This window comes from Ambystoma mexicanum, chromosome 9, assembly GCF_040938575.1.
Source record: "Ambystoma mexicanum isolate Mex_15411 chromosome 9, UKY_AmexF1_1, whole genome shotgun sequence".
Taxonomy (NCBI): domain Eukaryota; kingdom Metazoa; phylum Chordata; class Amphibia; order Caudata; family Ambystomatidae; genus Ambystoma; species Ambystoma mexicanum.
The window spans coordinates 929,833,277-929,849,347 of record NC_090931.1 but is presented as its reverse complement, the minus strand read 5'-3'; the positions used below and the strand labels follow the sequence as shown (position 1 = coordinate 929,849,347).

Here is a 16,071-nt window from a genome sequence, read left to right as displayed (position 1 = left end):
GGAGAATTTGGAATTCTATTAATGAAAGTAACAAACCAATAGAATAGAAAACATATTTGCCTTCCACATCACTTATTGATCTATTTGGACAACTACTAGGTCTCTTATGCCTTTTATCTGCAGATATTTGGCTTTGCGGTTCATAGAAGTCCTTGAAAGCATTTGTCCTATGAGCCAGCTGCACTGCCATAGTGCTCTTCACATCCTGAGGATACTTTCTCCTGAGCGGACACACAGGAACCTACAGGGAAAGGCACAAGGAATGCACAGTGTTCTTGTGTCCCATTTTCTTTTTTAAAAAAATATAATTTCTGGTCTATTACCGGTATCTCGGTCTCCTTTCAGAGATCCAGGATAGCCATACTCTTGATACTCGCAAGGAAGCATTTATTGCATAGGGTTTGAAAATGGGAGCCTGTGTGCTAGTTTGGCCCCACCGAAACCCCCTAAGGCACATGCCGCTTTCAATACCCTGTGACTGCTCCCACTTGGAACAATGAAACCCTTCTTGTCGTCTACGCGCATCTAATTATATTGTTTTTGGGGTGGTTATTCAACAGCTTTTCTGATATGTTCTCCCCACAGATTCTTAATTTCTGTAATCTCTTGCCCAAGAAGAGTGAAGCAAACATCTTTTTCACAGCCACCGCCCAGGACACTGATGTGACTTTAGGGGCTACATATATAGCCATTTGCACCCCTTTACCCATTTTCTTTTTTCTTTCTAATCAGGCGCTGTTTCAGAAACGCCACCACTGGAAAATGTTGCTGCCCCAGGTTTTCCCTTATAGCCATGGACTTTAAACACTAAGGATTCGGCAAGTCTGTGTCAAATCCATTCCTGCCAATCTATGCATCAAAACGCAGTGTGCGAGAGAGTAACTTGTATTAATGACCCTCCGCAAGGCTTGCAAGGTCTGTGAGGTCACCTCAACTTATCCACTGGTGAGGGCCCAGAGACAACATGAAGTCGGTTCGAAGGAGAAGAAAAGTATGAAAATAAGACAAGAAAGAGGGCAACTAAAGGAGCTCTTTCTCATCAATACACATTTCCTCTTGTTGTTTGAAGAGTCAGATAACCCTTATTTGCCCAGAAGTTTGAGCCAGAAGAGGGTACAGCACCTACCCTTGTTTTGGCTGAAGTATAGTTCCCTGCATTGCTTACTCCACCCCAGAGGAGCAGGAGAAATTCCAGCAGAAAATCTGGTATATTTGTATCACGGTCCCGCATCTCTGTCTCCATCGACTGAGCCCAGGCCTGCTGCACCCTTTTGGGGCAGCAGACGTTCCTAAATTGCATTTTTATGAGCTTGAGAACGTGTTCCAGTATCACACTTTCTGACCCGCACCATGCTGCATGGCACAGCTCCAGAGACTGACCCACAATCTGTTGCTGTTCTCCGAATCATCAGTCCCGGCAACAATAGAGCTCAAGTTGGTGCCTGCTTCCAGAAGCCAGTCTCTTATACATTTAATGAGTTTACTTGATGTAAGAAGTGATGGTGGACCATTTTGGACTAGAATCCGTAGAGGTGGGGTCCTCTGAATGTTTGATACTACACTAGTAGGTAGTCGGCTGTTACCCACTTGAACACCTGATCTTTCATAAAAGGTCTATTGTCTTTGCTTATGCTTGGCATCTACTTTCCCAGTGATTGTCTGAAAGGGATGCTCTGATATTACTAATGCGGAAATATTTTAGTGACGATGACTGTTTCTGCCACAAACTACTTCCGTGAAAAGTGCTCTTCTGGGGTGAATATTGGCAATGGTAACGGTGCGTGGTACAAGTCAATTTAACATAATTGTGGTTGTTGGTGGCAATGAATGGTTTTGTTCTTCAAGCATAGATTTTTGCCAATCCACAGAAAAATAAATGACCAAGGAATTTATAAATATTCCCAACCATGTAATTGTTCATGTCTATCCATGCGTATTCATGAATAGGGACAACCATGTATGTCCATTTTACCACAGACACCATTAGGCCATGGTTATCCATGGTCTATCCCAGAGACATTTACCATTTGTGCTTTTCTGTGGAAAACGATGGTCAATTCTATAGACAAACCGTGGACATCCATGGCCTTTATCCAAGGCGGATTAGGCAGAAACCACTAATTAACATATTTTGTTATTGATCATGAACACCTGGAATGGTTTCTATTCAGTGACAATATGATAGCCCTTCTAGAGGTCTTCAACAAGGTGTTGGTGCCTCATTTAATGGGCCCTAGAGAAAACCACCTTCCAAGAGGGGAGTTAACATTGACCTCATGTCACCGGGGCAACTGACTGCTCCCTAAATGGGTGGGGTACTCATCCAGATGACCTTAGTGAGCTGCCTCTGGACCACCTACAAACTGCAGAGCCCATCATCCTTCTATAACTGGCATTCGGTTGGGTCTTCTGGCCTTTCTCCGCGAGGTCCGAGGCAGTTTGTCCAGGTCCTGGTAGAGAACACAGTGATCATGCATTACTTCAACAAGAGCATTCAAATGTACAAGAGAAACAAACATGCTAGACCATCTAAATGTTTCTCAACCCATGCCTTTTCAAGGCGATAGAAACTCTTCCAGGTGAGGGAAAACCTTGCATTTTCTTTGTAGTTCAATAGTCTGTCCCTGGGGCAATTTCCGTCTGTGGTTTTTAATGGTCAACCATAATCAAAATCATAGTCAAAACGTGGTCCTCAATGAATGCTGTGGTAGTTGAACATGGTAAAACCATGGATAACCCATAAAAATAAAAAGGGCTTGTCCAAAGATGTACACACAATTCGTCAGGCTGTCCCTATTATTGACATCTACCAGGTGGCAATATGGATCGCCCGAGTTATTTTGCCAAACAAGATTGCCTGGATTTCTATGCCAGAGAGAATACATGTTTAGGTAGATATAGTAGAAATGTGTCCAGGTGCTGGTTCCTCATTATCCTCTCTCCTCCAATTCTGTGCTGCTTTGGTAGTCTTTCAAAGATGAGGAATCTGTGGGGGGAATGGTAGCCATTAGCAGACCAAACTACTCGCCTTTGGCAATGTTCTTTTGGATGGACAAGTACTTCCACCCACGCATTCCTCACCAAGATGCCCATCCCTCATCACATGGATGGCACACAATATATGGTTGTTTACTGAGCCTACTGCAAGATGTCCAATTGTCTGACAACTCAAGGCCAGCTTGTCAAGGCAACCAATGCTCTTTTTCCCGTTTTAGGTTTTAATGTTACTTTTGTGGAAGCTGGCTAACGGGTTCTGAGCCACACAATAACTTAACTGGAGGCTAATTCCCCGCACACCAGACAACAGCGGTGTCTTGGATAATCACTGGCACTTTGTACTGCTTTTTGAATCCAACCTCCTCCTATTTGTTTTTACAGTTGGCATAACCACACCCTTAGTACAAGGCACAAATAGTGCCCAGTAACTCGCTGCTTCATACCAGAGTGACTATCCAGTTTGGGGCACATTTATTAGAGCCATAATGATCAAAACTGCTGTAACCATGGTGCTCAGTAGTCTGTGGATTCGACTCTGCAAAGTTGACTATTGTATCAACCTCGATGCATTACAGTGCACTTTGCTGGATGTTCCACGGGAGTTTCCATTAGAGGGCTACCCCAGTCTGGGACGCAACATGAATTACAATACTGCCCAGGTAGCACATTGCTGCAAGGCCACTGTTAGGTAGAATTGCAGGCAGTACTCTCTGGGATCACCACACACAATTAGGACTACAGGTATACGCAAAAACCAACCTTTGGTTTAAGTCTGTACCACACACTTTTGGTAGTGAGCTGAGCAGCCAGGCTTATCTCAAGAGGGAATGTGAGCAGTAGAAAAGGTTACACAGAAGTATCACAATCCCAGTGGTTCAAGTAGACACTTACACTGAAGGTTACCTGGTAAAAAATACTTAAACATTTATTTACAAAGTCATTTAGAAAACCTTCACTAGTAGAAACCAACTCAATATTAAACACCAATATACTACAGTAACAAACTCTTAAGTTATAAAGACAGTTTGAGCTCATCTGAAAAAGGAGCCAAATGGCACTTCAGTACTTTTAAATAGGAATAAAAAGCATAGGTTTGTGCAAAGGGTTAGAAAACACTTCTTTTAGATAATACAAAGGTTTAATGTAACAGGAGGGTCAGTTCAATTCAATAGTACATAATACATTAGGTCACACTCCAATATTGGAGGTGGGCAGTTATCTATATGTGAACATTGTACAAGGAGGAATTAACATTGAACAATAGAAGATTAGAATATTGGAGTGTGGCCTACTTTTTGTGGTTACAAGTAGATGTATGAATGCTAGTGTGATAAAGTGAAATGAATGGTATGTAGGGTTGAATGATTGTGTGGATCTAAAAGAAGTGTAATCTGTATATTATGTATTATGTTTTAAGCATGTTGCACACCTTTGGGTGCGTTTTAGACATAAAACATTATTAAAAACTTTGTATATTGAAGGAGAAAGATTGAATCATTTGTGATCATTTATAAAAAAATAAATGTATACACTGTCATCCTCCATCTGAGGGTTCATTTTTTTTTGTATGACGTTGGTTCCTGGCAGGTCTTGCTGTTCCTGAGCTTCAGTCATGGGCACAAGAGGGAGGACGTTGTGGGACTCCTGCACTGCACGGGATAGTCGCCCGAGCAATCAAAATGGCGTCACTTCAGCTCAATTAGCTGTGGCTTCCAAAGACCAACTGGTGTCCTTCTCCCTGGTTAACCTTAACAAGCTCCGAGAATGGTATCCAGGCATTTGCTGAGTTGATTGGTCCCACCAACTCAAAGGAAAAAGCCGTCCTTGAAGGAGCTTCTCTGTCGATTGGAGATCTGGCAATTTGCAGCAGCCGTCCTCTTCCAGCTCGACTCCGGTTCTTTCGTTCCAGTGGTCGACTCTCCTTCCATCCTGGAGGCTCGCCTTTTAAACAGTTTTCTCCCATTCATTCCAGCCTAGCTGCCACTCACCCAGCAGGATGGCTGTCCTTGCCAGATAGTCAGCCAGTCAATCACGCTAGAGTGCATTTGGGTCTCCTAGGAGACCAAACACAGGGCGTTTCGGACACCTCCCTCACTTCCTGACCACCCCAGACACTCGGATGCCATGGGCGGACTTCAGTCCTGAAGCCTGCCAAAGGCTCACGAACAAAGGGACCAAACCTGGTTTGACGTGCAGACTTAAACACCAGAAGGACCTTTCCACAAAGAAACTACGAAAAAAGATGACTGGAGTCTGTTTTTACAGAGGAGTGTTGGGCACCATATTGAAAGACATGGCAGCCCCGATGTTTAGCTAGCGGTATTCGCGTTCGGGAAAAGTCATGGAAGTTTGTTCTAAAACCACTGCCACCAGCCATTTCAATAGGAAATGGTAGCTTTTGATAGCTACAAGAGTGTTTAGACTGTTCCATGTGTTGATATTTTTGTATGGCGATATTTTTGCGGGGATATTAAGGCATGGAACCTGCGGGGGACAACCCTACTCCCAAAAATCCATAATATTATGCCCACTAAAAATATCACCTATGGCCGTTCCCGACGACCATATATATGGCGATATTTTTGGTGGGGATAATATTATCTGATACCGTTCAGACATGGAGGATACTAAGTAACCCCTCCAGCACTCTATAGGATGATAGTTTGTGCTGGGTCTATGAATTTAAAAAGACTAGTAATGTCAATTTAAAGTTACATTCTCTGAGGAACAGTAGTACATCCCAGAGAAGGTATTTAAACCTTGGACGACTATGGGGATATCTAAAACTCCATAACCAAAGAAATCAACACAGAAAACAAACAGAATTGAAAAGTTCTAAGTCCAAAAGTTTAGCAAAAGAGCTGTAGAGCTCTAAGGTAGAGGGAATTTAGCATTTGGGTGAGAATTCTCCCTGATAGCCACCCACCCCTGCATGTGTATTATATTGGTGACAGCAGAATGTGCTTTGAACAAAAACATGACACATAGGCCAAAGCATACCAGCATCAATCCTACTACTGGGTGCTTTACAAATGAAAGATGGTGCTGGGAGAAAGATGCTGGACGAAATGAGTTACATGAGTGTTAGGAAAGAGAACCATTCGGTAATTCCTGACACAAATGGGGAGGATGGAGCCTACAGCCAGCCATGGGCTGGGGTTTGGATGTAGAGAGGGGAGCCCCACCCTGGGGTGGGGGTGACTGAAAAGGGTGGGGGGTGCCCAGTACCTATCCACGGGTATTGGGTGAGGCACAAACATGCCCTGAAGATTGGGCAGAGCTCAGAAACAACACAGGTATGGGGCGTTTAGTGGGAATGAATACAGTCCAGAAAACCAGCCCCAGGAGGGGATGGCACAGGGAGCTCAGACTCTAGTCCTGGATGGGGAGACAGCAGGGTTGGGGGTTCCTCTGGACCACAACAGCCTCAGTAAGAAAATGTCCTTCTCGATCAGTGTGTTACTAGAGGATATTGGCTGATGTCAAGTTGCAGGGTCTCCTGATGAAGGAACAACCAGGAGAACAAGCAAACCGATATGGTGTCTTATTCATCCTCCCTTCACTTGGCTGCTTGACAGGGAACTGCAATGTGGGGACAGATATGGGGAGGGGCACGTATCATGTGGCTAGCCACGCACTAATCAATTATTGATGCGCAGGGCCCAGGGATTGCTGAGGCACTCCGTGCATGCTAGTGTTCCAGCAGCAAATGGTGAAGCCGAGACAACAACATACTCTGACTAATCTCCGATAACATGGGAGGGGGTCCAGCTTAATGAAAAAAGAAGAGGAAAGTTGAGCACTGGTAGTGAGGTTTCAACCCAGCTATAGAATCAGTGTGACCCCCACCGATCAAGATTTGACTTGGGTAACACATATACAGTACTCCCATTTTTTTTTTTTTTTTTTTTTTTTTTTTTTTACTGCTACTTTCATGAAAAAGTAAATATTAACAAAAACAGACAATCGGTTCTGGACCAGCTCACAGGACTGCTTCCTTTAGTCAAAGTCGAGCGTATGAAGTACACATATACGCTTATACACACCATAGTAGTTACTTCGAGCCGAGTGCATTCTTGGGGATGGAATTCAGTGCCTCCACAGCAGGACAGAACATAATGCACCATGTTCAGTATAGATACACCTTGCGCATTGATAGGACAGTTTGCTTCTAGGCATATAGTTGAGCGAATAGAGATATGTGGTTAGTTTTCTTGTAGGCGTATTGTCAATAAGAAAATAAATGCGAGTGGGCCGGTTTGCATGCTGAAACGCAAGCCATTATGTTGCAGCAGAGAGCATATTGAGTGTCAGCCAAGATTACAAATTGTGATGATGAGTATTATAGGATCAGAGTGCAGCCTAAAATCTATCTAGCCATGTGCAAACCATTTGAACCATTATGTACCAACTTTAACCAGTGATTTGTTTTATTTCAGAGTCACGCAGACTTATGATGCTGGTGCCTGTGTCTATTTCTATTTTGCTTTTAACTACAGAGGAATTGGTGAACCTATTCATGTCTATGAACAAATTGAGGTACTGTACTTTATGCACCTGCTATTTTTTTCATAATCTGTTTTCATCTCCAATGATCTGTATTTTCTCAAATCTTAAAGGGGATATGGTTCAGTTGATGGAACATTTCACGACCTAGGATTTGCACATCCTAAATTCTATGGAGATTTGTATTCATTATTAGATGTGCACTTACTTAATCACCTTAACCGCTACATATAATTGCCCTGGTTGTAGCATGTGGTAAGTGGCGGGCATAATGAACTGATTTCTTTTCTGTCCCCTGGTGTTCACTTTTGAGACCTTTGTGCTGGTGCTGCTTTGGATGATCTAAATGAATTTTAATTTGTCTCTGTCAAGAGTACTACTGACCCCTCTAGCTCCTCCCATTGGCCTACATACCTTGTATATGTGGTAATCCCTGATACAACTTGAGCGTATCGTGCATGTCATCATCAAATTACTTTATTCAACAATATTGTCTTACAGTAAAAATAACATTAAAAAACATTAAAAGAACATGATCATTAAGCATTTAGATATAAAATACATGGATAATTCATGGCATTACAGGAAGATGGCATTAAAAACATATTGTGCATGTGTTACAGTTGCAGGATTTCACATCCCTCGTATTCGCCATACCCATAGGCCTGTTGAATCCCAAGGATTTTCTGGCATGGCAGGATGTGAGGAATGTCCAGGATTCCACATGTTTAGTGGGTAGCCATCCATTGGGCTGCATTTACAACCATGTGATGCTGGACCCAGCTCCGTCTGGATCGTTTGCTTGTTATTAGCGGAGGTCAGCATAGCAGAAACACTTCTACAAAGCAGATATTTGCTTTTTTGCCACTCAAATCTGGACACCTACGAACATCAAGCACCTTGGGCTAGCAGGCCCATTACAGGCTGTGTTACCACCTCCGGACAACACCATTTATTTTCAGATTCAGCCTACATCCTGATTGGTCACACTGTATTCCAAGGGTTCTAATGTGTTTGCACTACCTCTCTGGGCCATAGCACTCTGGTTTAAAAAGAACCTGGGTGGAAGTTTTACTGTGAAACTGAATGGTGCCCAAACCTCGAAGCCTTTACCTGTGGGCCCGTCCACCTATTTTTATTTTTGTTTTTATTTTCTTATTTCTAATGCACTACAACCTACAGATGCACCAAAGTGCAGAGAAAACAGAGGAGTCCATAGGAAAAGAGATCATACCGTAATCGGAACAAAGTCAAAACAAGAAAGCATAATCATTAAAAAAACAAAGTCCGGGGCGTGGCCAAGATGGCAGGCTAGGTGGTCGTGTAACTGCAGATCTCTGGCCGTAACTGCCGCTGAAATAGACTCAAGATCGCCAAACACGTCTAATTAGTTTCCAGAGTAAAACAGGAACGAAGGAGGCACTGGGAGGGAGCTCCGTCCAGGGGTGAGCGCGAGAGTGAGAGCGGTGAGATCGAGGGAGCCGCGGGCACCCGTGACGGAAAATGGTGGCAAGCCGCATCTAACAGTGGGGAGAGGTGGCCGTCTTGAAAGAAGAATTGCGAAGTGGCTAGCAGCATTCTGGTTGGACCAACTCAGAGGTGTCTGGCTGGAGTGCGGGAGATCTGAAGTGAGGCACCAGGCAAATGAAGGTGGATCGCCTGGAGTGGTGCTCGGCCCCCATCTCGGTGGAGGTGCCGTGGAGGGATGAGAGTGAGGCCGGGTGAGGCGGTGAGTAGTGGTGGCCCGATGAGAAGAGGATTTGACATGGAGGCTCACGGGGTGGGGGGAGCGGCACACCCGGCTCAGGAGCTCAGAACCCTATGAAGGAGAGGTGCCGCTGGTGCTCACTCGGGTAGGACAAGGTGGAGCTAAGGGACGGCGGCCCCGAGCAGCAGGTGACGAGGAGTGGAAGGCTGGTGACTGAGCGCCCGGGCAGAAAGAGCTGGTGGGAGGAGACCGCGGCACACAGGCTTCTCTACTGTGGAGCCAGAAGGGAGAGGAGCCTGATCTGGCAGAAGCTACTGGGGCAAGCTGGAGAGGTTTGCCCTTGTGTTAAAGGGGGTGCCTGCCGCATTGAGTGAGGAGCTGGGGCCCAGAGCAGAGGGGATTCATAAATAGAGGACTGCGCGGCAGCAGAGAGGTCCATGTGCTTGGTGGAAGACAGTAAATAGACAGCCTGCAGGGGGAGAAGGGAACACACGGGCACCCTGGAAGAAGCAGTGGACCAGGAAAAGTCTGTGGGATACATCCCTGGATGGTAGGAGGAACCCCCAGAAGGACTGTGTGGTGACATTGGTGATCTGCGAGGTGGGAAATACTGGAGTGTGGCAACCCCATTCACTGCTAAGAATCGAAGAGTGGAGGGCGAGAGGCTTGACGGAGGAGAGCAAAGAAAAAGGGGAAAGACGTAAAAAAAAGGGGCCCAACCGTGAGAAGGGTGAACAAAGAGGGTGCATGGGGCTGGGGACCAATGGGCCCTAAGAAAAAAAAACTCAAACTCAGGAGAGCAGAAAAAAGGTCAGTCCAAGCTATCTTTTGACAGGGTTGCAAGTGGGAAAGACGGGGAAATGGCGCTTACTAAAGAGGATCTTCTATCGTCGCTCGCTCAATTTAAGGGAGAGCTCATGTAGACTGTTAAGGCAGATGGAGCAAGAATCAGAGAAGAACTTTCACAGGCCATCGCACTGAACAGGAAGGATATAGACTTAATGGGGAAAAGGTGTGGGAAATGGAAAAGCACCCAACAGATTTGGAAGCAAGAGGGTGAGAGTGGTCTCAGCAACTTCAGGGCACAGAAGAGTACCTTAGAATACTGGAGGAAAAATGTAAAGATTTGGAAAATCGATCCTGATGGGACAATGTGCCCATTAAAGGGCTGAGGGAGGGTGTGGAAGGGGCAGATTTGGAAGCTTGTGTCCAAGAACTCTTTGGAACCCTGGTGAGGGAGGACTATGCACGTGACATGGGGATTGACAGAGCGTACAGAACGGATGTCCAGAGAGTGGAGCCAGGGGCAAGACCTAGAGATACACTGGTGAAATTACACAAGCACAAAGACAAAGTACAGCTAATGGGGGCTGCAAAGAAGAAGGGAAGGTTTGTTGTACGGGAATGTGGAATTCAAATGTTTGATCTGTCTCAGATTAAACTAACGAGAAGACAGGCATTTAGACCACTTGCGGAGGAGCTGAATAATAGGGAAAGGACGTATAGGTGGCTCTTCCCGCCAAGGTTGCAAGTTCCAAATCGGGAATGAGGAAAGGACTGTATCACAGGTGGAGGGGGGCCTGAGGGTGTTAGGGGTGTCACAGGTAGGGACCCCTGGATCCAAGTCGAATGGCCAATTGGGGAGGAAGGTCCGGTGAGTTGGGCCTCAGAATGGATCATGAAAAATTAAAAAAGCGTGATCGGAGGATTAGGTTCTGGAACTGATAGTAATCACGTGGTCTAGAATAAGGGGTGATGTAGGGGTAAAGCAGAATGGAGAAGGCAGGGAGGGGGGCAAAACAGTTTGCGGTCCACTGGCGGGGACGACGCCGAGAACCTGGACTATGGATCCACAGACAGTTGCATACAAGGGAGGGTTTACCAGTTTAGGGAGAAATATGAAGCTGCTGGGAAAGTGACTATTACACCAAAGGGAATGAGGGGTGTCTTGATTGCAAGTAAGCTGATCTCTTGGAATGTAAGGGGACTGAACAGCCCAAACAAAAGGGTCACCATTTGGAGGGAACTAAATAAGGAAGACTCAGTGACCGTGTTCCTGCAAGAAACGCACCTGATCAAGGGGGACGAGTCTTGGGCATAGGAATTATCCTTTACAGTACCACTCTTTGGCAGTGACCAAAAGGGTGGGGGGTAGCGATCATGTTGCACAAATCCGTGCAAATGGAGGGAGTAAGAGTACGACGAGATGGGGAGGGAAGGTACGTGATGATAAAGGATGTATTGAGGGGACAGCTGTACACGTTGGCATCAGTTTACGCCCCCAATTGAGGGCAGGAAGGCTTGCTACTCAGGTTTTGAGGAGTTGTGCAAATTCCGGGGCTGAGAGCTAATTATTGCGGGGGATTTCAATCTGGCGGCAGACCGCGTGTGGGATAGATCTGGGGGGATGAGGGGGCAGGCAATGGGGGCAATGTCTGATTCTTTGTTGGGAAGATTCCGGGCAGTTGGAGTCAGTGACGTGTGGAGGATTTATCACCCACAGGTGAGGGACTACGCTTTCTATTCACACGTTCATAGGTCATACTCTCGTATTGATTATATTTGGGCAACTTGAGGAGTGATCCAAACAACTAGGACACAGATAGGAAGCCTGACGGTGTCGGATCATGCAATGATCTCGGCAGAATGGGCGGAGGGGCATCTGAGGCGTGGAATTGGGAGATGGGGGCTGGAAGAATATATCCTGAGAGATCGGGTAGTTAAACAGACAGAGAATGAGATACGCCTATTAATGGAGCAGCTGGGCGACGGGGGGAAATATAGGAGAGAGATGGGACAGATTCAAGCGGCATATCAAGGATCACCTTAAAAGGGCTGCTAAGGAGATGCGGGAGGAAAGTAGGGAGGCGGGGAAGAAACTAGAGGTGGAAATTAGGGAACTATGCATAAGGAGAAGGAGACGCTCAAAGTGGCTAGGAAACTAGCGCATGTGAGAGGTCAACTAAAACTGATTACTAACAGGGCGATGGACAGCACCCTACCAGAGGTTTTATGAACAGGGAAACAAGGTGGGGGTGGCGCTAGCGAGGCAGATAAGGGTAACAGAGCAAAAGGCGTTCATTGGGGTGTTAGAGAAAGGAGGAAGGAAGGTTGGAACAGAAGGGGTAAAAGAGGGGGGTTGTGAGTTTTATGCAGATTTGTATGGGGAAGAGGCAGTGGGAGAGGAGGAACGGAGGAGGTATCTGGAGCAGTGGGATGGACCACGTCTCGCAGGAGCAGGTGGACAGGCTGGAGGGGCCCATAGAATATGAGGAGGTGCTGCAGGCGATCGATCGACTGAAGAGCAATAAAAGCCCTGGGGAGGACGGGCTAACATCAGGGTTCTATACTTAATTCAAGGAACTTCTAGCCAAAGTTTTAACCAAGCTGTTTAACTGGTTTCGAGAATCGGGGGGAAATAACTAAATCAATGAATATGGCACATATAGCCCTCATCCTGAAGCCACAGAAAGATCTGCACCAATGCTCCTCATACCACCCTATCGCATTGATTAATGTTGATCCTGAACTGTACACGCGGGTGTTTGCGGCTAGACTGGAGGGAATCCTTCCCGGGTTAGTAAATCAGGACCAATGTGGCTTCATCAAGGGGAGGAACACATTCGACAACATAAGAAGAGTGCTGCACATTATTGATAAGGTGGGGAAGAAAGATGGCGCCACGCCGACATGCACGATGTTAGATGCTGAGAAAGCGTTCAACTGTGTCAACTGGTCCTACTTGGAAAAAGTGTTAGGAAACATTGGTCTGGGGCCCAAATTTAGGAAAATGATTATGGCAAATTATCAGGAACCTTGGGCAAGGATAAGAGTGAATGGGGGATTGACTGACCCTTCCCGGTAAGGAGAGGAACAAAACAGGGATGTCCACTTTCCACCCTTCTTTTCGCCCTGGTAACAGAACCCTTTGTGCATCGGATTAGGGAGAATGGGGAAATCCGGGGGGTGGATTGGGTGGGGATGCAGCACAAAATTGGGTTATTCGCCAATGACGTGATCCTGTTGGTCACTGACCCAGAAAGATAAATACTGGCAATTATGGGGGAGATGCAAACATTTGCAGGGGTGTCTGGCTTCAAGGTAAACTTTGGGAAGTCAGAGATATTAAATCTGTCCATTGCTGAGGAGCAGAGGGCGTTGTTGGAGGAGAGCATCCCATTTTGTTGGGTGCTGGATCGGTTAAATGTTTGGGGATCAAACTAACAGCATTCATAAGGGGAATAGTGGGGGCAAACTACCCAAGCTTAATAAAGGGCCCATTCTACCAGAGGGGTTGCGGCCTCCTCTGCTGGGCACAGGAGAGTGCCGGTTAGAGGCATTTTTCACGTGTCAACATGGTCTCCTCTGCACGCGTCTGCCAAGCATTACAGCTTGGACCTGGGCCATGCCGCAGACGCACACTTTGGTAGGGCGGTCTTCCAGAGCTTTTTGGTAGGAGTTCCAACCCTCCTCCAGGATGGTAACTGCTTTGCGAGTCTATCAAGATGAGGAATCTGTGGGAGAGTGCTATCAGTTGAAGGATAAATTAATGTTCTTTCTATGAATTCTTCTCTGAGATTCCTAATTGCCCTCCCAGCATACCCGCTTGGAAGTCCATGGTCCAGTTTTATTCTGCAGTCACGTTTTTGTGTGCAGTGACATGGGGAGCAGAGTGCTACATTTTGGGTAGCAGCAGTTGGCTGACAAGACTGCCCTACTTCTGGTTCATTTGAAGTTTGAACCATGGAAGGACAAGGTAAGCAAGCAATAATTGTTTGCTGCTGCTGTTTAATTCTATGCCTTTCCTCATTACTGCATGTTCCCTCTTGCAGCTGAGTCTGGAAAGGGGGGGCAGGGAACTGAGGTAGGGGGGCATAGTGCATCTTTTTATACAGCGTCTGACATCACATCCATTGTTGAGGAATGGCATAGCTGTATACAATGGAGTGGTTGGTGACGATATCGAGAAGCACTGAGCCACGCCGAAATTTTTACAGAGCAGCTGACGTTAGATAGTGGTCAATATGAGGAATTCAAGGGAGAAGAATCCATAGAAAGAACATTACTGATAAGTTATTTCTCCTCCGCCTTGCCTTTGCTGTCAACCTGCTCTTCTACTTTTGTATTCTTCCTCCTCTACTCCGTTGGCATTTCCCTGCTCCTCTCTTTGCACAACGCCCTCTCACCAACCCCTGATTTCTACCTATCATTTCTTCTCTTGTCACCCTCTTGCTCCTCCTCTCTTGATGCTCTACCTCTCCTCCTTCCCCTCTCGTCAACCTCCTCTTTCCATTCTTGGTCTCCTGCTCTCGTTCTCTTGGCTCCGTCCTCCAAACTACCTCCAAATAAACACCTTTTATCCAGCATTGGATCTTTCACAGATTCACATGCTTTGAATATTCCCTGTCATCAGGGTGGGAATCCACAGACACACTTCCTAATTTTATTAATAAAGAAAAAACAGGTGTGTTTTGTAGTCAGTTGACCTCATGGGTGCTTTTGGTCCTATCCAATAGGATGTCAAGTGCAAAGTACCATCCCTAGAGGCCATGTTTAGATTCTAACCAGGCATGTGAAGCAGCTTTGCTTTTGCCTGGAAAACAGCCTTTATTTTGGGGTAGAGGTGGGCGCATGTCATTCTATGAAAGATGCAAATGGTGGAGAACTGGAGTTACAGGTAAGCAACTTACTCCTTCTCCAGCATTGGATCTTTCATAGATTCACATGCTTTTAATATAATTCATAGCACTGTAACATAGTTTCTACAGTGGTTGTAAGGATAAATGCATACCTTACTGGAATAGGTGAGGCAAGACTGCCCTTCCCACTTTGGCTTCAGCTAGGTTCTGTACCTCGCAAAGGTATGGGGCATCACCTCGGGGACAGCACAGCAAATGTCCACTAGTGGCACTTACACCCACATTGCTGATGAGGCTGCTGTTGCCCTTGTACAGTGGGTCTGCGCCCATCCCGTTAGTGGTTTATTTACCTTAACATGACACAGAAATATCACTGAGGTTATCCATCTGGCGAAAACGTTGTTTTGTGATTCCCTTCCCCATATTGGAGGGCCTCAAAGCGACAATTAACTTTTGTGTTCCGGAATGATTTTGTTCTATCCAAGTAGTATTATATTGCTCTCTTGACATCCAGGGAATTTAGGGTGACTTCTGCTAGTAAAGTGGGATTTTGAAAGAAGGCTTGCAGGACCATGCTTGAATTGACATGAAAATCGGTGGATATCTTCAGGATGAAGTGTGAGTTTCTTTAGCACCACCCTGTCCTTACCACATTGCAGACATGGCTTGCTGATTTCCAGCGCTTGGATTTCTGACACATTCCTGGATGAAGTAATAACCATAATGAATGCCAACTTCCAGGAGTCATATATTTGCAGTTGAGGGGCTCAAACGGTGACCTCATGAGCACTGAAAGCAATATATTGGGACTCCTCTCTGGTGCTGACTTTTTTAGTGGCGGGAATGTGCGGAAGAGGCCCTTCATTAAGTGCTTAGTTATCCTGTCACTGAATAAAGGAGAATACCCTTTTCGGTTGGATCTGAATAATGCTGCTAAATACACCCAAATAGAGGAGTAAGGCAGCCCTTCTGTCGCCAAACCTAGCAGATACAGCAGGAGATGATGTGGTTCCAACTCCATGAACTGCAGGTCTTTTTGTACACACCATGCACAGAGCCTTTTCCATTTTTGCTTGTATGTCTGGTGGTAGAAGCCACTCTTACTGCCTGCAGGATCTTCCTACAATCCTCTTGCACCTCTAAGTGTCCAAACTCTGAGAAGTCAGCGCAACCCTGGATTTTGATTAAGTTTTTGTCCCTGTTCTGTGACACTAGGTTGGG

The 16,071-nt window shown here is 45.9% G+C and overlaps 1 protein-coding gene across 1 annotated transcript in view; it reads left to right on the top strand.

The window, feature by feature from the left end:
- Positions 1-16,071, top strand: part of AGPS (alkylglycerone phosphate synthase) — a 1,795,747-nt gene that overhangs the window by 1,386,868 nt on the left and 392,808 nt on the right. The window contains exon 18 of the mRNA XM_069616114.1: positions 7,437-7,536. Coding sequence (XP_069472215.1) covers positions 7,437-7,536 — 100 coding nt within the window. The remainder of the gene's footprint in view (positions 1-7,436; positions 7,537-16,071) is intronic.